General features: G+C 45.2%; 3 protein-coding genes across 3 annotated transcripts; 1 reads left to right on the top strand and 2 right to left on the bottom strand.

Moving 5' to 3' along the window:
- Window positions 1-59: 59 nt before the first annotated feature.
- Window positions 60-13,626, bottom strand: ZNFX1 (zinc finger NFX1-type containing 1). The gene is made up of 13 exons (XM_056507384.1): window positions 13,544-13,626; window positions 10,310-12,238; window positions 9,394-9,525; window positions 8,808-8,950; window positions 8,469-8,612; window positions 7,932-8,049; window positions 7,445-7,686; window positions 7,181-7,320; window positions 6,714-6,868; window positions 5,928-6,073; window positions 5,471-5,581; window positions 4,666-4,761; window positions 60-2,583 (listed from the first exon to the last, which is right to left on the bottom strand). The coding sequence occupies exons 1-13, from the start codon at window positions 13,596-13,598 to the stop codon at window positions 157-159; spliced, it is 5,838 nt and encodes a 1,945-aa protein (XP_056363359.1). The 5' UTR covers window positions 13,599-13,626; the 3' UTR covers window positions 60-156.
- Window positions 13,627-14,011: 385 nt separating this feature from the next.
- Window positions 14,012-20,403, top strand: DDX27 (DEAD-box helicase 27). The gene is made up of 21 exons (XM_056507385.1): window positions 14,012-14,188; window positions 14,283-14,420; window positions 14,507-14,566; window positions 14,846-14,996; window positions 15,352-15,398; window positions 15,556-15,642; window positions 16,410-16,515; window positions 16,605-16,778; window positions 17,097-17,247; window positions 17,400-17,499; window positions 17,607-17,748; window positions 17,823-17,976; window positions 18,091-18,172; window positions 18,248-18,425; window positions 18,567-18,673; window positions 18,810-18,915; window positions 19,017-19,111; window positions 19,208-19,334; window positions 19,565-19,649; window positions 19,843-19,917; window positions 20,187-20,403. Exons 1-21 carry the CDS (start codon window positions 14,093-14,095, stop codon window positions 20,200-20,202), a joined length of 2,277 nt encoding a protein of 758 aa, XP_056363360.1. The 5' UTR covers window positions 14,012-14,092; the 3' UTR covers window positions 20,203-20,403.
- A 346-nt stretch (window positions 20,404-20,749) lies between these two features.
- SNRPB (small nuclear ribonucleoprotein polypeptides B and B1) lies at window positions 20,750-23,188 on the bottom strand. The gene is made up of 7 exons (XM_056507394.1): window positions 23,037-23,188; window positions 22,791-22,942; window positions 22,321-22,432; window positions 21,918-22,070; window positions 21,427-21,565; window positions 21,144-21,269; window positions 20,750-20,936 (listed from the first exon to the last, which is right to left on the bottom strand). The coding sequence occupies exons 1-7, from the start codon at window positions 23,037-23,039 to the stop codon at window positions 20,899-20,901; spliced, it is 723 nt and encodes a 240-aa protein (XP_056363369.1). The 5' UTR covers window positions 23,040-23,188; the 3' UTR covers window positions 20,750-20,898.
- Window positions 23,189-23,195: the final 7 nt, after the last annotated feature.

Raw genomic sequence — 23,195 nt, 5'->3', positions numbered from 1 at the left:
GGAGAGTCCCGCCCCGCAGAGACAGCCCAGTCCCACAGAGACAGCACAGCCCGTTTCGCAGCTATATGCACTTTATTTGGAGCCAACAAGCGGGGAAAGCAGCGGGGCTGTGCCCCTGTGAGCGCATCTGTGATAAGAAGCGAAGCTCACACCGCACTATATCAGCCGCCGGAGGTCCTCGAAATTGAGCATGTTGTTGGCGATGTCGGAATAGGCTGCGTAGGTTGCCCCGTCCATCTCCGGGGCCAGGCTGTTGCTGCTGTCCAGAGTGTGGTTCGTGCCGCCGATGACTTCATGGCATTCAGGGCACGTACTCCTCTGCATTGCCCCCCCACACTCCCCAATTACATAGATATGTCCATTTCTGCACTTGAACCAGTGGCCACGGGGACAGCCAATAGCACTGACAATCTGCACCCGCTCTGCTTCAGAAATCCCCAGTACCGACACGGGCAAGACAGCATTGATCTTCTCCAGATGAGCCTTCACTGCAGCCTCATCCTCCTCTGTGAATTTCTTTGTCCCTTCCAGGATCTCACGTGCACTTTTAATCTCTTCTGCAACATCTGTGGATATCATCTTACTTACCTGGCATCTTACCAAGAGGTTCAGCAAGTAAGTCAGTCTCTGGATCTCAGACTGCAGGTCAATGAGCTCCTGTCCTGTAAAATTGATGCGTTGCTTATCCAGCCACTTCTGCACTTCATCCAGCCTCTTTGTCAGCCTCCTCCATTCCTTAACATCAATTTTGTTCATTTTATCAGTTAAGTCTGCTACACGTTTGTAGAAATTAAGCAGGTTCTCAATTAGTCCGATACTCTTTGTGGAGAGAGCAGAAGCTTTCAGTTTATTTTCCAGCATGGTATACTTCCAGGGTAGATTTCTCTTTAGAACAACATTCTGTGCCAGTGCAGCTTGCAGTCTCTGTCTGTTAGACTCAATTTCCTGTGCTGGGCCTTGGATTTTCTGTTTCACCCGTTCTATCTCCTCCACCTGCTTTTTCACACTGCTGCCATATCTCAGATTCTTTCTGATGGGAGTCTGACACAAAGGGCATACCTTCAGCTTGACAGCATCATCATCCTCATCCATATAGTGGTCAAGGCCTTGTGACTCAAAGACATGGCCACAGTCTTCAAGCTGCACAAATCGAGCATCTGGGTCATCCTCAAAGCCAAAAAAGATCTGAGTGAGTTCCTCATGGTCACAAACAAGGCACTTCTTTGGGCAGGGCTCTCCACACAATCCAACACAGGGATGACCACAGGGCAGCATCTTATCACAGGGAACATTGCAGCGAGGCCTGTTGCACGGCTCAGAGCAAAGGTTGGTACACTGGTAGTGCTGGCACTGCCACTCACATGGCTCAGCACAAGGAACACACCTTTCCCAACATTTCTTTTTGCACTTACTATGAATGCAATAGTTCTGACAGTCCTTCTGACAAGGAGGACATTCTGTAGTACAAGGCTGTTGACACTTGTGGGAGCAGATCAAGACACTCTTGCATGGGCTGTTACATGCCTTATGAAATCTTCCTTCAAAGCAAGTATGACAGGAACCTGAACATACGTGACCACATGCCAGTGTGACAGAACACTCAAAGTCACATTTCACAGTCTCCTCATGTCCCATCCTAGTGACCCAGCAAGAAACTTCCTGCTTGTGGCCACATTTCAGTGTGGCTGTAACCTGCTCAGGACACTTCACTGTGCACTGTTGCCCACAGGAATTCCTGCATGTATGTCCACAGTTTAACTTCTCCTGGCAAGGTTCTAAGCACTTAAATTTCCACTCTGGAATAAAGCATGGCACCATCTGCTTGTGGCCACACTTACGGATAGTTTTCTCTACCTTCACCATGCATTCTCCACAGCGCTCATAACATGGCTTTGGGCAGCGGTGCCCATCTGCACAAAGCACCTTTTGACAAGGCTTCAGGCACCGGTAGTTTTTGTGCTCTGGGTCATATGGGTGACATGCCCTTGTGCAAACATGTCCACAATTCAACCTGAACTCACAGGGACGAGTACAGCCTCCCTCTGGGACTCTGTTGAAGTCTTCACCTGTAGATACCTGTGTCTTGGTTTCAGGGTGGTTTTGACAGCAAAGCTCCAATGACTGGCCAATGTGACCGTTCTTCTCAAGTGTTTGAATGATCTCACTCCAGAGAGGAACCTTGCCAAGCATTCTCATGTTTCCAATACAATAGAGCCCTTTCTTAGCTCTGGATAATGCCACACATATCCGATTAGGGATCTGCAAGAACCCAGGTCTCTCCTCTTTGTTGCTTCGCACCAGTGACAGCAGAATAATATCATTCTCCTCTCCCTGGTACTTATCTACTACATGAACCTTCACACCTTCAAAGATCTTTGCTGGCATGAGCTTACGCAGACAGAAGAGCTGTCCAGTATAAGTAGTGAGAATGGTGATCTGAGAAGGTTCATAATCCTGACACAGGAAGTATTTGCACAGTTCCACTACAAAGTGGGCCTCGTGTGGGTTCTGGTGGCTTTTCCCTTCCTGGATCTCTTGTTCAGGAACCTCATGTTCCACAAAGAAGACATTAGTTGAGACACCCTGAAACAAGAGCAAGGACATCAGAGAGAGAATTCTAGTTTCTGTTGCCCCAGCCTGTTTCCATATTCCTGATTATCCACTGACAGGAGGACTTTTAAGGAGTTGACTACAGTATGCAGTTACTGTGTACTTAGGTGATTTCCTCTTAGATTTCCATAGATTATTAATCAAATTCCCATTTCAACTTATTGGTAGTATTTCAGTATACTAATATGAAATCAATTCCTGTGGGTGATTTTATTCCCCTTTTTCACAAGATGCCTCTACTGTACATTTCCAGGTTATACCAAAGAAAACATGAAGTGTTAGTAACTTCTCAAAGCATATTCATGGTGTGAACAATGTCTTGTTATGGCCCTGTGGGAAAAAGATACTACTAAGTTACCAGTGCACAGGGCTGAGCACTTGCCTAAAATATGCCTCCTCTGTTGCTGCAATAAAAACAAAGCAGCAAGGAAGATTTCTTCTTTACCAGAAAAAAACTAGGAATACTGGAACTCCAGTAGTCACTTATCAGCTCATGGTGTTTAGAGTTGATTGCTCAACTGTTCAAAAACTCAATTTGCCTTGAGTCAGCAGAAGCTTTTAATTTTTTACCTATTCACTGGAATTATTCTACCTGTAAGAAATTATTGTTCTGCCTGCCAAAACCCAGGGACTAACTTTAATAGGAAAGAACTGTTTTTGTAGATCAAACACAGGTCTCTGGTTTTCCAAGGTATCCATAGTAGCAAAGTGTCCAGTGGATTAGAATTTAATTCAGTCATCACCTACACTGTTTACTGTACCAGCTGGGAAGATTCAATTTTGATGCCTTTTGGTATCTCAAGTTTGTTTTAAGGCCAAATGGAACCACAAGATACTCTAGAATAGATTCTTGTAGGAGAAATGGGGTTAAATTTTGTGGTCTCTCAAGTTGTTGTGTGTTTTAGGTGGTATTTTTCTTGTTTGTTGGGGTTTTGGTTGGCTGGATTTTGGCTGGGGTTTATTTGCCTTTCTAACTAAAACGATTTAACTAAATCGTCTTCTACAAAGACTTGATCTGGATTTCAAGATAGAATAGAGGATCTGCCACTTTCCCAGATAGCTTATTCTAATAATTATATCTTCACTATTCATTTTCTCTTGTCTGACTTCAGCATTCTGCTATAGTTTTCAGTATGCTCCCTTCATCCAGTTAAAGAACTTGTAACTAATTAGTACTGGTTTTTCTTATGGAGACTATGATTTACATAATCTAAGCTACTGTAATGTTACTTTTGCAACTGCCTCTCCAGTCTTTCTCTGAGGGTAGTCAGTGGCTTGTGTTTCAGAGATCCAAGGCCATCAGTGTAAAAGTGTAAGCTTGGCTGGGACTTCTGGGAAAAAGTTGTGACAGAGCTGTGAGTGAGCCTGCAGAAAAGGGCTATGCAAGATATGCAAGGGAAGATTACAGAGAGATGATTGTTAAGAGTTCAAAGATGCAAGAAAAGCACCAACATAGAGATACATGAAGTCCTGGTTAAGGTGAGAAAATACAAATCAGAAAATAGGGAGTGTTAAGATGGAAACTCTACCATTAAGACACTTTTGACTAATACCCAAGGCAAGCGTTCTAATAACTTACTAAATTCTAGCTGTTTATTGAGCATGTTAGGTAATAAGTGATTACTTTCTACTTGTAAGCTGCATAGATTTTCTTTGCAGATGTTGTTTATTGGTAAAATGCCCAAATGTAGAAACCAAGGAAAAAGCATTCCAGTAATCCTGTCACCTATTTTGTGTTGGAGTTTCACATATTATGCTTTAAGTCTTTCATTTAAGATTTCTTCCTGCCTTTTAAACTCCTGCAATTTGTTTGTTCCCCCTTCCATTTTTTACTGTTTTTTAGTCATTGGTATTGGATCCATTTTTACTGGCCACCATCACTAATGCCAGAAGAACTACAAATTACTTATTTTGCACAATTCCTTGATTCAGGTATAAATTTCAATAACTGAATTTGACCTAAGAGTTTGAAATTCTTGAATACTATATTTTACAGAAACTCATTCAGCCAGTAACAGTGGACAAAAGCAACCACTTGGATGGCTGAAAACTCACTTTTATATTCTCATATTCCAGGACAGAGGGATGATTCTCCAGCTTCTCGTATATATGAGGACTGATAAGCTGGGCAATTTCAGGGCGCATGCGGTGCTGAAACACAAAACACTTTTATCAGTCTTGAGGAAGGAGCATCATTATTTCCCTGTCAATATTCTTTTGCTACACTGTACAGACAGTGGCTGAATGCAAGGCAAGGATGAATTTTCAATAAGAGATAAGAAGGGAGAACTTCCCAATCCCCACTCTCCCTCACCCCATTACTGACACCACCACCACTACCACAAGGAATGGTAGTAGCAGAGTATCTTCAAGAAAATCTCTTGGTAAGGTTGTTGTACAATAATGTTGGTTGCAGTGCAAATCTAAGCACACTCATAGATAACAAAAGCCAGCACTTCACTCTACTAAATGAGCTCTTCCAGGTGCCTTTAATACAGGACTGCTGGTGGTAGAATTAACTTCCCTGGGCAGCAAGATAGATGATTATAGCAATTTAGCAGGAAGCTGCCTGAGAAAACAGTGCTGTCTCAATCTGCAAAGTTCTGGAAGTTTCAGTTGCCACAATAAACCTTGTTCTTTACACAAAAACATGAAAACCACAGTGCTGTGAACAATATCACTAAATAACTGAAAATAGAACTCTGTGTCAGTTTGAGCTCCTACCACTCTTTTCAGAAGTTCGATAGTACATTATTTTTTTTTAGGCTGCTCTTACAGTAGAAATATAAACTTAAGTGTATTACAAACTTACAACAACCTACATACAGATGTCATGAAGTTTTCTATAGCTCTTTCTTACTTGGTACTTCAGACGGACAAAGGGGAAATCCACTTTGATCAGACGTTCAAAGAGAGAGACTTCGAGGTTGAAGTTCTTAGCCAGGTCATATACATTTGCACTAGGCTGCAACTGAAAGAGAGGGGATAGGAAGTCATGTTCTGGCACTTTTACTTTATGTTAGTAGGATTTTTCACTCTCATTTTCTGTGACTAGTAGCCCACTGAAAGAGACTGGATTCTTGCAGAAGAGCTAAATATCAAAGATACAGTCACAATCAAAGCACATGCAAAATTCTATCAGTTAAACTAAAACACCAGTCCCGCAGGAGCTTTATTCTAAAACTACAGGAGACAGAACCTGTGGTATCTGTGGAAGCTGGGGAGCAACAAGCCTTGGCAATTTTCCCACACAGTATTTGATTAGACCGTTCTTGTTCACTAAGACAACAGATAGAGATGTTAGTCATGAAAGTTACCTGCTGGTGATCTCCAATGAGGATGAGGTGCTGGCAGACTTTACTCAGAGTAGTAATGGTGTGAGCCTCAAGCACCTCTGCTGCCTCTTCTACAATGACAATTTGGGGCTCTATGAACTGCAAGATCTGTCGGTATTTTGCAGCACCTGAGCAAGGGCAGAAGATAAACCTTGTAACTACATTCAAGCAGTAAGGCAAGACTTTTCACAGAGGGGAGTAGGCTCTGTCTCAAAAAAGACTGGGGTTCTTCTCAAGATTCTCAATTTTAATACTCAACTTTTTGATTTTAAAACAGCATCATACCAGGCATGGCTTCTATATGAAGAGTTATTAAGCAAGGCAGGGGATTAGTCCTATGCCTGCCTTAGTCCTTTTTCAATGAGGATACATTCAGTGCATTGTTCTACACATGCAAATAATCCTAAACTGTCTACCCAAAGGGACATACTACAATGACCTTGGCACTACCATCTCTCCAGAAGGTGGTGTGGAAATAGCAATATAGGTACTAGCTATGCCTTACTAAGGCACGTGATGCAGTTCTGTTAGAAGAATGCTACTTGAGATAGGAGGAGTGCAAAAGGGCACAAAGGTGCTCATGCCACTAATTAACAACCCTCACAACAGCCCCATTTGCAAAGGAGTCAGAGATTAAAAAGGGTCCAGACTAATGCAGATCCTGACCCAGGCTGTAAAGCAGCACACGATACTAATCTTTCAGCAAAAAGGTTCTTTGAACATGACATAAGGAATACAATACTGGTTTGGTTCCCAACTGCTCTGCACCTGTAGTTGTCATCCCCACAATTCTGGCCTTATTGATAATGTAGAGATCTTGCTGCAGCTTGTGTCTTTTCAGTCTTTCTGCTGCTTCCTGATATTGCTCTTCATGCAGCAAAATTTCCTCTCGAATAAAACGCTGGTAAGTCTTCAGCCAAAGCCTGTGGAGAAAGTGCCATTATCACACACTGAAAGGAAAACAGAACAGTGATCCACAAGTTCTAAGTGGATTCAGTTCAAAACTTCCCCCATGTCTTTTGGGAAACAGATTCTTACAATCTGTACTTAGTCCTGAGCATTTACAAATGCAGGGCATGACATTGCTTCCCATGCAGTATAAGGAAGGTAAGAACAAGCATGTTCAAACAAGGAGCTAACAGATACAGGAAGAAACATCATGGCTTGACAGTTTGCACACTGGAATGATCTTAGGAAACACCTGCCTGACAAGCCCTGCAAAATACTTTTGTCACCTGTAAAGCCTCCAGCGGGAGCTCAGGTCAAGTTGCCACACATCCTGAATTGCATTGGCCTCTAACTCTGTCATTGTGCTCACTTTACGGAGCTCAGCTTTCATCTTCTGCTTAATTTTTCTCCTCTGGGCAGGAGTTACCTACCAAAAAAAAAACAAAAAACAAAAGAGCGGGTGTCCCAACAAGCAGTTACAGCATAAAGATTCTTTTGTATTAGCATTCCCACATTATTCTTTACATAGTCATGCTAATGCATGCAGTTACCTCCCACTGCATGGTCTCCTGTTGTGGTTGAGCTGTTTCTTCTTCCTGGTCCAGCTTCATATCCAGCATGGCTCTGGCTAGTGCACGAACAGCTAGGTCATCTTCCTCCTTCCTCCTCCATGGGCTTGCTGTCTTTTCATCCTCAATCATTCTCTCAGCTTCAATCACGTCAGCCATCTCTGGGATCTTCAAAAGCTCCTCTTCTGCTTCATGTTCCCCCTCCTCTCTTTCCTGCTGACCACCTGTGAGAGTCACCAGTCACATGCAGTAAGCCACAGCCATTCTATCAGTGCAGCAGTAAGATCACTACATGGAAATTAGGGTTAATCTTCTTTCCACTCCCTCACAGTATCACACATCATTCTGTGCCCATTAAGTAGCAGTGTCTCTTTTCACACATACACTGCTTAGGTAAACACACTTGTAGAACATGTATGTGGGGTGGGTGACTTCTTGGTGTTTGGTTTTTTTGTTTGGTTTGTTTTACCTGGATTTTCAGCTGATATATTCTCTGCAGCATTCTGAGTGAAGGCAGATATACCAAGTCCCAGCCACTCCAGAATCAATGAGTGTCCTGAACCAATGTAGAAAAGCTCATCATCCTCCTAATACAGGGAAAGTCAAATCAGCCAGGCCTTTTGCACTTCAGAGACTTAGGATGATGCCAAAGCAGCATCTTACAGCAGTGGCAACTAGGATAAGTTCCCCTGAGACACCCTCCAGAGCCAGAAAGTCCAAGCAGCCCCAGATCTTCAGAAAGGGTATCTCTCCTCCCCTTCAGTTTAAGAGGTTTTCCTTTGGGTACTTGCATTTTTATGCTGCTAAAGATCACTTAGAATCTCTGCAGTTAGCCCTGCCTGTCTCGACTACTGTCATTTCACACAGCTGTTCACTCCCTTACTTTTTTGGTAACCAAATGATGCTAAAAAGATGTATACTGGGGGAACCTCAGGCCCATTAGCAGAAAGGATGGTAAGCATGCACTGGGACTGCTTGACTCAGAAGAAAGAACAACCTCTCTTACCAGACCCGTTATCAGGCTGGCCCAGTGCTGGGGCGCCATGTGCGGTTTCAAGTAGCAGTGATTCACAACTCCGTAGGTCGTGCACTCCAACCGCTGTGCTCCTTTAAGGAGCTCCTGCTCAATCTTCTTCATCTCACTCATTATCTACTCATAACAAAGAGAAGGGTGTCACACTCAGAGAAACAAAGTTCACTAACAGCAGGAGAAAATACTGACAGAATAATTAAGAGACCAAATTCAGAGTAAAACAAGGTGAAAGGCCAGGGTGGGGGAAGTTTATTATCTCCTCCAATGCACAGGCAACTCAGTGCCAGCATCTCCCAAGAGACCTGCACATACCTCTTCACAGTCCCTGAAAAAGTACTCTTCTAAGTCAAATCTATAGTTATGCTTCAGCTCCTTCAAGGTGAATTCGTGCAGGGCTGCACTGCTACTCCTGCCCCCAATACGCACTATCCCATCATCGTGAAATGAGAGTATTCCTGTGAATGAAAGAGAACTATTAGAACTAAAGTGCCAAGCTCAGTTTTCAGCAGCAGGACAAAAGGTAGGAAAAACACTCTATGACTGCAAATCCTACAGTGGTTTGCTCTGAGTGAAGTCTTTTTTAAATCTGTATCAATGGGGCTAGAGTCACTAGAAATAATCAAACCAAAATGCAGGTTATCATGCCATACAATGAGCAAAGTAAGAGTTATATTATAACTTCTAATTACAGGTTCTAAAAACAGGTTGACCAGAGAATTTGTGGAAGAACTATTGCTTGAAGTGTTCAAGGCTAGGCTGGATAGAGCTTGGAGCAACCTGGTCTAGTGGAAGGTGCCCCTGACCATCACAGGTGGGTTGGAACTAGATGGTCTTTATGGTCCTTCCAACCCAAACCATTCTATGATTCTACCTCCATCCTGCTTGCAGGAACTCTTACCTTCTAAGAACTGATCCAGTGCATGGTTAGTGTAGCAGACTATAAGGATGGGACGCTTTGAGGAAGTGCTTTGCCACACGTGATCATTAGTCAAGAGAGCCTGAACAATCTTCAAACCCACGTAAGTCTTCCCTGCAAGACATGCTCAGAATGAGAAGAGGGTAATCCATCCTCTATGAGTGCCTTGAAACACCAAAAACAGATACAAGACTTATTTCTGGCAATCTGGCCAATCTGGACTGTACCAAGAGAACTGACTGCAGGGGTGGCTAGCTCACGAAATGTAGACAAGTAGCCTGACACTAACTTTCTGGCCTGTAGTTGAGCAAGGTCACGGCCTGAAAGAATGTTATTTTTTTGATAAATATATCTGGACACAGGGTTTCTCTCTCACTGCATCCCCCAGCCCACTCTGATACTGGCACGATACCTGACATTTGGTTGCACATAAAACATCCACATACTACTGGAATACAAGCACTGTTACATTGCTTGTTAAATTCAGGTACCATTTAAAACAACTACAGTTCATCTTGTAACATTCTTTTCACAATGGTTCATGGCTGAATGCTCCCAAAGTTCTAACATGCCATTAAGACAAGTAGGAGAGTGCTGCACAGCAAGAGGGACCATGTTCTCAAAGGCCACTGAAAACTTCTTCACCCCAATATACAAGCATAGCCAACAGTGCAGTTGGTGTTTACTTGCATATAGGTGGGCAAAGATCAGATGTGAGTATTTGAGGATATTAACTCTCTCCACAGCTCACACTAACTGATCGACTCAAGCATCAATTAGCCATAGGACTAAAGCTTTGGAGACAGTACAGCCAGCTTTCTCTGAAGTTAATCTCTCTAGATGGGGGAATCAACAAGAATTTCTTAAATTACAGAGTCTTTAAGCAAGTATTTCTCACCAGTGCCAGGAGGTCCTTGGATAATAGCCAGCTCCTTGGTGAGTGCAAGATTCAATGCCTGCATCTGAGACTCATCTAGTTTCAAAGCTTCCATTGAAAGCCATTGATCGGGATCTAGAATGCGGACACTTTTCAAGCTATCAGGGCACTCCTCTTTACATGAAGTCTTCACCAAGGGTGCAAGGTTGTAGGCAGTATCCGCTGTCAGGTATGCAGGCTTCTTCACCTGTGTATCACATTCTACAATGTACTTCTGGAATGGGATATCTTCTTCCCGCATTTTCTGCAACCCTTCTAACACATGCCTGTAGGCCTCAAAGTAGGCAGTTGTCTCTACCATGAGGAAACAGTCTGAGGGTTGAACCCGTGCCAGCAGTGGCTGACTCTCTGCATCAAAACACAGCTCCACAATCCCATTGACAAGTTCCTCAGCATCACGATTAGCAACAGTGGCAAAAAGAAATGTTTCAAAGTGATCTTGGGACATGCAGACTAGGGATCCATATAGCAATCGTTTAGAATTTTGCCATTGTACAAACCTCAGTGGTTTTGTGTCAAACTCAACTTTGTAAGAAATACCAGTTGAGGTACAACGTGGGGCAATAATCCGTACATCAAAGTAGATCCTGACATCATCAAATCTTTTCTTTCTCAAATTTCTGTCCTGTAAGTTCTCCAAAATCTCCATGATACCTTCCCTTAAAGGCCTTACAAAGTCTTCTCTCAAAAGGCGGAAGTGGGTGTCAAGATAAATACTGGTGCTTTCATATCTTCCAAAAACAAAATTGGGACGTAGAAAAGGTTTCTCATTACCATGTATCTCATCATACGTTGGATAAATGCTCATGGTACGATAGCCTTCTTCTCGCCCATCTTGAGGCTGCATAAGTGCACAGTTATCAGCCCTCAGTGTGCCTTCACGTCTCTTCTCCTGCAGATGCTGCATGAGCATCTGGACTTTATTGAGATTCTTCTCTGTCTCTTCTGTGATGTCCACACCAAAACCTCTCAGGGCATTTATGGATGCTGTCAAGACTGTCAAGAGAATGGAGACTTTCTGCACAGAGCTGGCTGGGAAAGTACTTATGAGGTGCTGAAGAAGTAAAATGATGTTGCTGATATGCTCAGGGTATGCATGGCGTGCAGCAGGAACCACTTCTGTTACCATGTCAGACACATACTGTGGCAGACAGATCTTGAGAAAGTTGGACTCCTTCACAACTCCAAGAATGTGTTGGACACCCTGTCTATCCACTTGAGAATGACATGCTTTTTGAAGCACCTGGCAAATGAGCTGAACTAAATTGTGGTTCATAGTTGTTCGGGAAAGAAGTTCCTTCAACCCCAAACTGGAAGCAAGTACGATGACAACTACTGAGGGGTCTTCCTCGCGGAGACTTTCAAGGAATTTATAGTCAATCCTTCTGCCACGCTGAGGCTGCTTACTGTGGTGGGCGCCATCTGGTCTAGCATTTTGGTAGAAATGAGGATTCTCCCGAGGTTGCATCCTCCATGTGCTACCTTCATTTTTCCATCCACTCCTCGGCCCTTTCCCTCTAGCTCCTCCCTGAGCTTGTTCACCTTGATACCTCCTTCCCCTGCCTCCATTTTCTTGCTCATTCCAGGGTCTTCTGCCCCTCTCATATGTTTGCCCACCTTGATACCTCATTCTTCTTCCCTCATTCTCCTGTTTAGTCCAGAACCCTCTGGCTTCACTGTTGGCCTGTTCACCTTGGATTCTTGGTTTATTGTTACTTGACTGACGAACCCTTGAAATGCGACTACCAATCCTCTCTTCTCTTTGCCCGAGTAGAGGAGTATAATTACTCTCTTGGAGGCTGTCCCCTAACTGAGGTGCCCAGCCTGGTACATTATTTGTTCTGTTTCTGTTCCTTCCTAGAAAGCCCGTGTCCAAATGAAGTGCATGCCCTTGAAAAAAAAAAAGCAAAAACAGAGACACTCCTTAATTATAAATCAACATGCCTCCAAAGAGAAGAATGAGCATATTGGCCTGATAGCATATTTTGAGCATTCGTCATCAAGTTAAAAAAATAATTATATTTGCACACAGACGACTTGCAAATGTGTGTCTCATTTGTAGCCCTTTTACTAACTGCTAGAGAGTGCCATGCTTAGAGTTTACTTGAGCTACAAAGACACTAAAAAACAAAACCTCTTTCCACAGAACTGAAAGCAGAAGTAAGAAGGTGAAAGATTAACTTTTCTGCACAGGACAGCATTTCTTCGGGAGTTGGTCATCAGTGAAACAATGACAGAGAGCTGACTTGAACAGGCTGTACATAGCTCCACAAAACATGGAGCTTCTGGACGCAGGCCCAGCTCTCGGAGCTGCAGGAAGCACAGCCCATAGAGCCTCTGTCAGACTGCCCACAGGTTGCTTAGGGAAGAATTGACTCCTAGCAGGAAAAAATAGCCAAGAGGCTTGTGATAATTGATAAAAGATACGTGTTAATCATAAAAGTATTGGGGTTCGTATAAAACAGAGTGCTTCAGTCTGAAATAAAGCATGACACTAAAGAAAGGAAAATATATGATTAAATCATTCTGTTTTAAATCCCCCTGTTTTGAATATTACGTTTTCTAAATAAGTTGTATCAATCGACAGCTTGCAAAACAAGGCTTTCACACAGCTCAACAGATTCTGCAAAATCAGCTTTCCTGCCTTTGTGTAATCAATTGCAGCCTATCCCTAAGACCAGACTTTCTGACTTCTGCCGTTTCTTATCTACGAAGACCAGATAGTTATCTATGGGACTTGACAAATTGTCTAGAGACTCACATTGTCCAGCGATCCCACGGGCCACCACTGCTTACCTGACAAAATTATAACAATTATTGGTGACTACAAGGAAACTATGCTATAAAAGGGAGCTGCAAACCAAAGTTCGGTGGAGCAAGGAGTGGGCTGTGACATCTCTGCCTCCCCAGCGCGCTTCTTGCTCTGTCTATATAAAATAAAGTCATCTAAATCTTGCCGAATATCGAGACTTTTGTTTCTCATTTATAACAAGCTTCTGCAACACATCATCGCATCACGGTCCCAAACAGACTCCAAGGGCAAATAAGGAAGCGGTGAAACTCAGCCTCGAGAGAAAATGTCGCTGTACCCAGGCAGGGGAGTAGCGAATCCCGCTGCACCTACAGCAGCAGCGGCACAAACTACCACCACCACATGCAGCCCTCCTGCCCTGCACTTCCCGGAGTAACCCTCACCTCTCGCTCCACCTTGGCGGCGTCGGGAGTGAGGCTCCTGCCCAGGACCCTCCATGGCCCGGCCGGGGACTGCTCCGGGTCTGTTCCAGCTCTCCGGGGCGAGGGCAGCGCTGGGCGCTGGGGACCGTGGCGCTCCTGCGGCCGAACACGGGCGATGCTGCGCTGCGTCTGCCCCGACACCCACCAGCGCTTCTCTTTCCAGTTCCCCGCAAAGTTTTACTTTCCAGTTCCCCGTAAGTCCCGCCCGGTGGGCAGAACCACCGCCCCTCGTCACCGCCGGGCAGCGCCCCCGAAACGGAGCTTCTCCTTCTCTGTCTGGCTCCCGCGGCAAGGGGAAGCGAAGGGAAGGCGAAACGAAGAGAAGCAGAGGGGAAGCGCGAAGGATGCGAAACACACTGCATCACCGCCTGTCCGGCCCTGGCACGGCTGCTTTCGGTTTCCTTTCCCGGAATTGCGGGGCGGAGGCAGCCGCGGCTCTGCCCACCGCCCAGGCCCGGCCCCCGGCCCGGTCCAGCGCACGCGTGTCCCGCGGGGTTCCGGCTCCGGGCCATGGCCACGCTGGACAGCCTGGGCCTGGTGGGCACCATCGCCGAGGGGGACGTGGTGCCCGTGGACTCCGAATCTGACGACTCCGAGGATGAGGAGGTGAGGCCGGTGCGGCGGGGCCGGGCCGCGGTCCTTGCTCACGGTCCTTGCTCACGGTCCTTGCTCACGGTCCTTGCTCACGGTGTTCCCGCAGGAGCCGCGCCGGGCGCCGGGCCCCAGGCGGCGGGGGGGACGCTCCCGCGGGGATTTCAGCGCCGAGTTCGTGTTCGGGGAGGCGGAGGCCGGCGGGGAGGATGCCTGGACGGCGGCGCTGCGGCAGCTCCGCGGCAAGGTGAGGCCTGAGCTGGGATGGAGCTGCGGTGCCCACTGCTCTCCTGAGCTCCTCTTACAGCTCTCCTGTTGTGGTTTTCTGCCTAGAAAGCAGCTACGACGCTGGATGAGAAGATTGAGAAAGTGAGACAGAAAAGAAAGCTCCAGGTCAGGGTCTTTCTCATTTCCGAAATGACTGGTATGTATTTGGCCATTCCCTCAACCACGGTGCCCTGGCTGCAGCTCATCACTTCGGCTCGGTTTGCTGCCACATGTGATGTGTTGCTGGATGGATGAGGTTGTAGAATTATTAGTGATTACAGTTATGCAAAACCGTGGATTTCTGAATGGGCTCGTAATAACAAACACAGACTCACAGAGGACTGAAGTTTCTTTTTCATCCTTTGTTTTTAAAATACTTTCACAATTTAATTTTTTTTTTTTTAGGAAAGGGAAGCTAAGCAAGCAAAAGTGAAAGATGAGGATGCAGAGGCGGAAGATGGCCAAAGCAAAAAGGAGTGTGAGGATTGTGATAGGGATGAAGAAGATGTGGAATCTGATTATTCACTGGATGATGAAAGTATTTTCACAAAAGCAGGTATCAGCAGTACACACTGAGATGGAAAATAATCTGACACAGAGTTGGCTCACTGGAGAAAAGTTTGAAGTGAAGTCTTGCTGGGAGTGGGCCAGAACCTTTCATATTTTGTTTGCCTTTTGTAACATTCCTTCCTTCAACATTTCAAATGGTAGCCATAACTGAACTCATCCCTAAACAAGGATATTTACTTGGCAGTTCTACTGCATTACATGTCTACTTGTTTCTGAGACTACTCCCTCAGTATCTGAATTGAGAGCAAAAAGTATGAAGTTACAAGGTTAAGATAATTCACAAGGTCTTGTTATGGGTTTAGCTGTGCTTACTAATTCCTGTCACATGTCTCTCTCTGCAGATAAGGTCAAAGTGAAGGAAAAGAAGAGATCAAAAAAGGGAGAAGTGGTAAGTGTGAAAAATTAGTCAAATCCCTCCAGCATTTCTTATTGAGGAATTTGTTTTGGTTAACAAATCATAGCTCAAAAACCAGCCCAGAGCCCTTTGATAGCATGTTGTCTTGCTGCATTCATTATTCCGTTTTTGTTGTTATTCCTGTTTCTAGGAAGCAGAGGGCTTTTCTGAAGATGCCTCTCAATATGATGATAACTTGTCATTCCAGGACATGAATCTTTCACGACCTTTGCTAAAGGTATTTACCTAGTTGGTTTATTACGCGTTACTCTGAAGAATGTTGTATAGCCTCCCTGACACCAATTCGAACTGTCAAATTTCTCATTGCTTTGCAACCTCTCTGACAAGGAAATAATTTGGGAGCTAGTGTGATAGTCCTTTAGGAGCTCTTATTATAGATTAATGGAAACTATGATTGCGACAATCAAAGACTGAATGTGTTAAAACCATCTTGAGCAAGAGTTGTCACAGTATGGTTGGAAGGGAGTTTGGAGGTCATCTTGTCCCTGAGCAATCCCTGCTCAAGCAGGGCCATCTAGAGTTTCTGCCCAGGAACATGTCCAGATGGCTTTGAATATCTCTGGGGCTGGAGACTGCAACCTCTCTGGGCCTCTTGTACTGGTCCTTGGTCACCCTTGAGGTGAAAAAGTGGTTCCTGGTGTTTAGAGGGAGCTAAACACATAGATTACCATATTTCAGTTTGTGCCCATTACATCTGTCTCTGGGCACCACTGAACAGAGCCTGGCTCCATACTCTTCCACCCTCCCATCAGGTGTTTATTGACAAGTTTCTCCCTGAGGCTTCTCCAGGCTGAGCAATCCCGGCTCTGTCAGACTTTCCCCAGATGTGAGGTGCTCCCAAGCCCTTCATAATCTTTGTAGCCCCTTACTTGTGTCTCTCCAGTATGTCTTTGTGTCTTTGTAGTGACGATCCCAGCTCTTGGCACAGCACTCCAGGTGTGGCCATATCAGAGACAGAGTTTAATTGTTCTTTCTCCTTTGTAGGCAATCACAGCTCTTGGCTTCAAGCAACCAACTGCAATTCAGAAGGCTTGTATCCCTGTGGGTCTTCTGGGAAAGGATATATGTGCTTGTGCTGCCACTGGGACAGGTAGGGAGTTGAGCAGGGCACTAGAAACAGAGAATTAGCTATTCACAGTAATTGGTAACTCTTCTTAATGTTTTTTTTTTTTTTTTCAGGTAAAACAGCTGCCTTCATCCTGCCTGTCCTTGAGCGCCTGATTTACAAACCTCGTCAGGCTCCCATAACACGAGTACTGGTTCTGGTGCCAACACGAGAACTGGGTATTCAGGTGCACTCCGTCACAAAACAGCTGGCACAGTTCAGCAGTGTCACAACTTGCCTGGCAGTAGGTGAGTGTTAAGTCATTTATGTGAACTGTACAGTTCATTGTAAACCACTACACAGAACTGGGAATTCTGTGCTGTAAAACTGGAGGCTGTATGGTTATTGTGCTTCTAGTATACACTGTGGTTTAAAATCATGCTTTCCAATATTGTGCTGTACTTGTTTACTGGTTTCTGAGACAGTAAATAAGGGGGCATTTCTAGTTTTGAATGTGGTTTTATCTGAGGTGCTTCCCATTCCACAATCTGCCCTGTGCAGGCAAATCCCTGTACTCTGCTGCAGTGTACTCAGGGGGTCAGCAGGCTGTATTCCCTCTCTTTCAGGTGGCCTGGATGTGAAGACTCAGGAAGCTGCTCTGCGCTCGGGGCCAGACATTCTTATTGCAACTCCTGGGCGACTGATTGATCATCTCCACAATTGCCCTTCTTTCCACCTGAGCAGTGTTGAGGTGTTGATTTTGGATGAAGCAGACAGGTAGGGTGAGCAGGACAGCAATGAAAAACATGGTAGTTTTCTGCTTTCCTTCCTCCAGGCTATCAGGCTGTCCTTGTTGTCCTGTCTTATGTAATGTTTCTTGGCCAGGCCCAGGTGAAGCTGCCTTACCTTGCTGTTTTTCTCCTGCGTAGGATGCTGGATGAATACTTTGAGGAACAGATGAAGGAAATAATCAGGCTGTGTTCCCACCACCGTCAGACAATGCTTTTCTCTGCCACCATGACTGAGGAGGTAAGACAAGCTGTTGAGAAACATACTGAGGCAGGACGTTGAATGGGAGTTTGTCAGGTCTTTTACCAAAGTCATGTGGACTTTTTTTTCTTAACCTGTTTTTGTAGGTGAAAGATTTGGCTTCTGTTTCCCTGAAAAATCCCGTCCGAATTTTTGTGAATAGCAACACAGATGTGGCGCCTTTCCTGCGGCAGGAATTTATCCGCATCAGACCCAACCGGGAGGGGGACCGGGAGGCCATTGTAACAGGTTAGTGATGAGCCAAGTCAAGCTGCCATCAGTGAGTGACTATGGAGCAGCCTTCTGAGAGGACTTTCTTTCAGCTCTGCTGACACGAACTTTCCAAGATCACGTGATGCTTTTCACCCAGACCAAGAAGCAAGCTCACCGCATGCACATCCTGCTTGGACTGATGGGCCTGCGGGTTGGGGAGCTTCATGGGAACCTCTCTCAGACACAGCGGCTGGAGTCACTCAGGTATTAGCAGGCTTAGTTAGCAAGCCTAGACTAAAAAGAACTTCCAAGTTGGCAGTTTTAGGGTGGAAGTAGATGGCTGCACTCATTGTTAATGCATTTGCTTTCTCTGCTAAGGCGCTTTAAGGATGAGCAGATTGATATCCTGGTAGCTACAGATGTGGCTGCACGTGGACTCGATATTGAAGGTGTTAAAACAGTGAGTATTTGAAATGCTGAGCTTTTTAATGAGGGCTTTCATGTTGTTTCCCTACTAACACTGTTTCTGTTACAGGTAATCAATTTTACCATGCCTAACACCATCAAACACTATATCCATCGTGTGGGTCGGACAGCCAGGGCAGGCAAGGCTGGTCGTTCAGTTTCACTTGTGGGTGAGGAAGAGCGCAAGATGCTGAAGGAGATTGTCAAGACTGCTAAAACAGCAGTGAAAGCCAGAATCCTCCCCCAAGGTATGTGGTACCTTTACTGAGGTAAAGAGCTGGAGAGAGTGCACAGGGAGTATCGTGGTAGAGGGACACTAAAGAAGGTGCTGAAAAACAAGATGGACTTCACATGAGCTGCCTCTGGTCTTCATATGGTATTGTTTTCAGATGTCATATTGAAATTTCGGGAGAAGATTGAGAATCTAGAGAAAGATATCTATGCAGTTCTCTGCTTGGAGCGTGAGGAACGTGAGATGCAGCAGTCAGAGGCCCAGGTAAGCAATTTTTTTAGTATCTGTTGTGATATAGTCCATTATGAGGTTACCCTAAGTGTACTTAACCTGCCTACTTTAGAAAGGGAAGAGTATTTTTTAGCTACCATGAGCTCATATCTTGCCTGAATTATCACAGATCAACAAGGCAAAGAAGCAGCTGGAGACAGGAAAAAAAGAGACTGGGAGTGAGAGTTTGGAGCGCAGTTGGTTCCAAACCCGTGAGGAGAGGAAAAAAGAGAAATGTGAGTCACGACGCTGTTGCCATGTTAAATTCTATAGCTGCAGCTGCCCTCTGCACTGTGCTTTATGAGGCTCTTTATTCTGTTTTTCTTTCCCTTTCTAGTGGCTAAAGCCCTGCAGGAATTTGACCTAGCATTACGAACAAAAAAGAAAAGGAAGAAATTTGTACAGGACACACAGAAAAAAGCCCAAATGACAGTGAGTTCATTTGTAGACTATCATTTGGGCAGACTATCATAGGTTTCCCTTAGCAAAGCTTCGCATCACCAAAACGTTTATTTTAACACCTTTCAGCCAGAGGAAAGGTCACAGTTCGAGATCTTGAAATCTCAAATGTATGCTGAGCGGCTGGCAAAGAGGAATCGCCGAGCAAAGAGAGCCAGAGCCTTGCCAGAAGAGGAACCAGCAGCAGCACCAGCAGGTAGAGTCTTTTGTTTTACAGCTAACTTACTTTATGTCACTTACTTTGTTAGAAATAGGTAAATTAATTAATTTGTATAGAGGGAGGCACTGATCTTTGAAGGAATTGCCGCAAGTGCTGGCCCAGGATCCATGTTTGCAGTCATTTGCCTCATGCTTAGGCTAATTCAAGAGTAGTGATGATGCTGTGGACCTCCATTTACAACCAGTGTTCTGATTATTATTTGTTAGGTCCCAAGAAGAAGAAAAAATTGTCTGTGTTTGACGAAGAGCTGACCAACACGAGCAGGAAGGCTCTGAAGCAGTACCGTGCTGGGTAAGGTCTTAGCAGGTCTACATTAGTGCAGACTGCAGTAGAAGAGAATTTGTGTGCATCTGTACTTCCTTAGGAATACTTTGATACTGGGGGAAAAGGTTCTGAAATTGGGGCAGGGTTCTTTTGAAAAGTACCTGTCCTACTGATACAATTCTGTGACATGTGACCTCTTCTCTCTCCCCTCTCTCAAAAGCCCATCCTTTGAAGATCGAAAGCGCTTGGGTATTGCCCAGCACAGGAAGGGAGGAAACTTCAAATCCAAGTCCAGGTATAGTTCTCTTTACTTTCTTGTTCAAGTTTTGGGGCTTTTTCCCTTGTGATTGTGTAAAGGCCCTTGCTAAAAGGTATGTTGGTTCTGCAGTACCTTCTTATTGCAGGTCTGATGCTGGGGGTAATCAAGGATAGGGCCTTTAATAACACATTCCTAGGTTCTACTTGGGAGACCATTTTGCCTAGAAAATGCTCAGTACTGTTCTTCATCTTTTATTGAGAATTGGGCTGATGGAATAATATCATTTCAATTATCTTCTCTTTCAGGTATAAGAGAAAGTGAAGTAAGAACTGTTACCAAATGGCTAATTTCAGACAGTGTACAGACCCTCAGTTTTGTAGTACTGCAAGGAGACAACTTCAGTATAATAGAAGTTTTTCTTCAAGTTGTGGAGTAGCTCTGGGATATTTGTCAATGACCTGCTTGAAGACTGTGAAAACATCTGTAGCAACCCATTAAATAAAAGGATTATTTTTCTTTTAAGATGTTCACTGTTTTATGGATAGCTAGAATAACTGAGAGCTGGAATATGTTACATCTTTCTAGTTCATCTAAGTAATCTTTAGGCAAAAACTGAACAAAGTTTTGCTCATATATTTCTGTGATCTCAAATAATTAATAGGTCTGAAAAAAAATTCTTGTGGTTTAGAACCCATTTCTATAATAGGAATAAAAAAGTTTTTCAAACTACCTCTCACAAAGATGGTTTCTTTAATTTTAACCATCTCCACTCTCCAAATCTGTTTTTTTACTCTTCTGAGGTGACAAAAGGGAGCAGTAAAAAGTAATGGCTGCACTCTTGACACAAACAGACCAGCACAACAGTGACTCCTAGTACTAGGTTTTCCTGCTTTATTAGAAAGGGCAAACATTACCAGCAGTAGATATAAAATATACATAGCAAAGTCTGAGAGTGGTACTGCTCAGCGTATCCCCTTCCTTGGTCTTCTCCCAGTTCAGAGGTACATCACAGAATTCTCATGGCCTTGGGGGGCGCATGCCAGGTGGAGGGGGTCCTAGGAATAAAGGAAAGAGTTGAAGAGAAAAGAAGCAGCAACACTAAACAGAAAATATGTTCTCCCCATGCTCAAAAGAGCCATATGATCCCTTTTTGGCACTTAAGACAACTAGAAGAGCTAGGGAGACACTGGAATGCATCACCCTTCACACATTATATTACAGCTTCTTAGAGCCCCATGGCAGTTGGGAAAAGCTCTGCTCACCTCTCATTCCTGGGGGTGGTGGTCTCATGCCTGGGGGGGGCATTCCCATGGGAGCCCCTCGGCCAGGTGGCATTCCCATGGGTGGGCCCATTGGTGGTCTCATGCCTGGAGGAGGTCCCATCATTCCTTAAGCCAGAGAAAAAAACAAGCATGTAAATCCAGCTGAATATTATTCAAGGCACTAACTGGGTATCAGGATATCTCCCACAATACCAGATTTTCATCAGAAAAATGTTATCACAAATTTTGCAACAAAACATGAGCTCTACAGAGTAATTCCTACCTGGAGGAGGGGCTCCTCTGCTCATGGGTGGGGGAGGACCCCCACGCCCTGGTGTGTATTGAGTTGGGGCTCCTGCTATGCTGGCAGTGGCTGCTGCAGCAGCAGCTGCAACTGTTCCACGACCCTGGGGTGTCATAACCTGTAGACAAAACAAACAGACTCAGAAAAAATTGCACCTGCTTTATCCAAATAACTGAAAAAATAACATTGAAATCCCCCTTCAGAAAACTACACCAGTCTTCTCTTAACTTACTAAATAACATTACAACCTGTAATATGATTCACTGGATACCACTTGAATTATGTGTTGCACTTTTCAACCCTCTTCTATCATACAGGACAATACCTAGGAAGATTTAGTACCAAGAAAAGCCTCACTAAGCTCAAACTTTGTGGTAACAGAAACTAAGATTACAGTTCTTCCACTATAGCAATTTCTTGCATCACACTGATACCAAAAAATAAAAGCCACATGGGTCATGGTATCTCACCTGTTGGGATGGTCCTCCCACTCCTCTGACAGGGCCAGCTAATCCTGCTGGAGCCTGTGGCATGGGAGCCCCAGCTGGAACTCCCCTCCCTGCTGCTCTCCCAACACCAGGTCCTCCAGCAGCTCCAGCAAGGGGTACCCGGGCAATTCCAGTCTGAAAACACAGCCCCCAAAAAGAAAGATTTATCAGAAGTCCTCAGATCCTACAGATGCCCACAGCCTTCCTTTGTCCAATTAAATGTCCAAGCTCACAAAGGAATTAGTGATTCCTGCAGTGAAGTTTGTTGGACCTAGTCATAACACATCTCTAAGTCTACAACAATACAATAGTAGTGTTCCCCTGCAAAGAAGCAAATTCATCAGATTTCCCTTCCTTTTTTCTTTAGCTCTCTGCTCATTCTTACATCTTTTGGAGGTGGTCCTTCAACCGTCATGGACACCAGGTTTTCCCCTCGCAGCAACACAAGACCAAGGACTCGTTTCTCTTCCCGCTCTGGCTGTTTTGAATTTTTAGGTCTGGTGAGGAAAAAAATTGCAAAACAGGAGGAAAAAATAGAATGAATGAATGAATAAATGGATGCTACTCTTTCAACTTAGGCTAATTCTCCAGAGAGGAGCACATTTTTATATGCCTCAAACTAAGCATACAGAGAAGTCTAAACTGCTACAACTGGTATCACTTGTTGGTTATTAGGAAAGAACTGAAACAAAGTGTCCCGTAAGCCTTGATAGTTTGGGGATCTGACAAACGAAACCAAACCCATGACTGCTTTTGCAGGAGCCCGCCGCACACGCTGACCCATCGCTACCCCGGCTCTCGCCCCGAGCCCCCCCCGCCGGGGAGCCGGGCTGGGGGCACCTCCCCACCGCTCACTTGATCTTGCGGAACTCGTCGCAGTCGCAGAGGATGAGGTTCATGTGCTTATCGAAGGCCTTGAACGTGCCGATGAAAACGCGCCCATCCTGCAGGATGCACCGCATGCGGTAGTCGATGTGCTGCAGCATCTTGCTGCTCTTCCCCACCGTCTGCAAGAGAGCGCCGCGTTACGGGCGGGCCGGCCCTAAGCGGGGCTCGCAGCACCGCCGCCCCTGGGCCCGGGCCCGGGCCCGCCCGGCTCACCATGTTTGCGGCTCTCCGTGCTCCCCCCGCCGCCGCCGATCGCACCGCACTCCTTCTCCCGCCGGAAGCTGCGACGCGCGGCCCCCGCCACTTCCGGCCGCGCTGCACGGGCCCCACCCGTTCCGGCGCGCCGCGGCCGCGCTTCCCGGGGCGGAGCGG

The sequence above is a fragment of the Oenanthe melanoleuca genome, chromosome 20, assembly GCF_029582105.1.
Source record: "Oenanthe melanoleuca isolate GR-GAL-2019-014 chromosome 20, OMel1.0, whole genome shotgun sequence".
NCBI lineage: Eukaryota > Metazoa > Chordata > Aves > Passeriformes > Muscicapidae > Oenanthe > Oenanthe melanoleuca.
The sequence above is the reverse complement of the archived record's forward strand: the minus strand, read 5'-3'. Positions and strand labels throughout refer to the sequence as shown.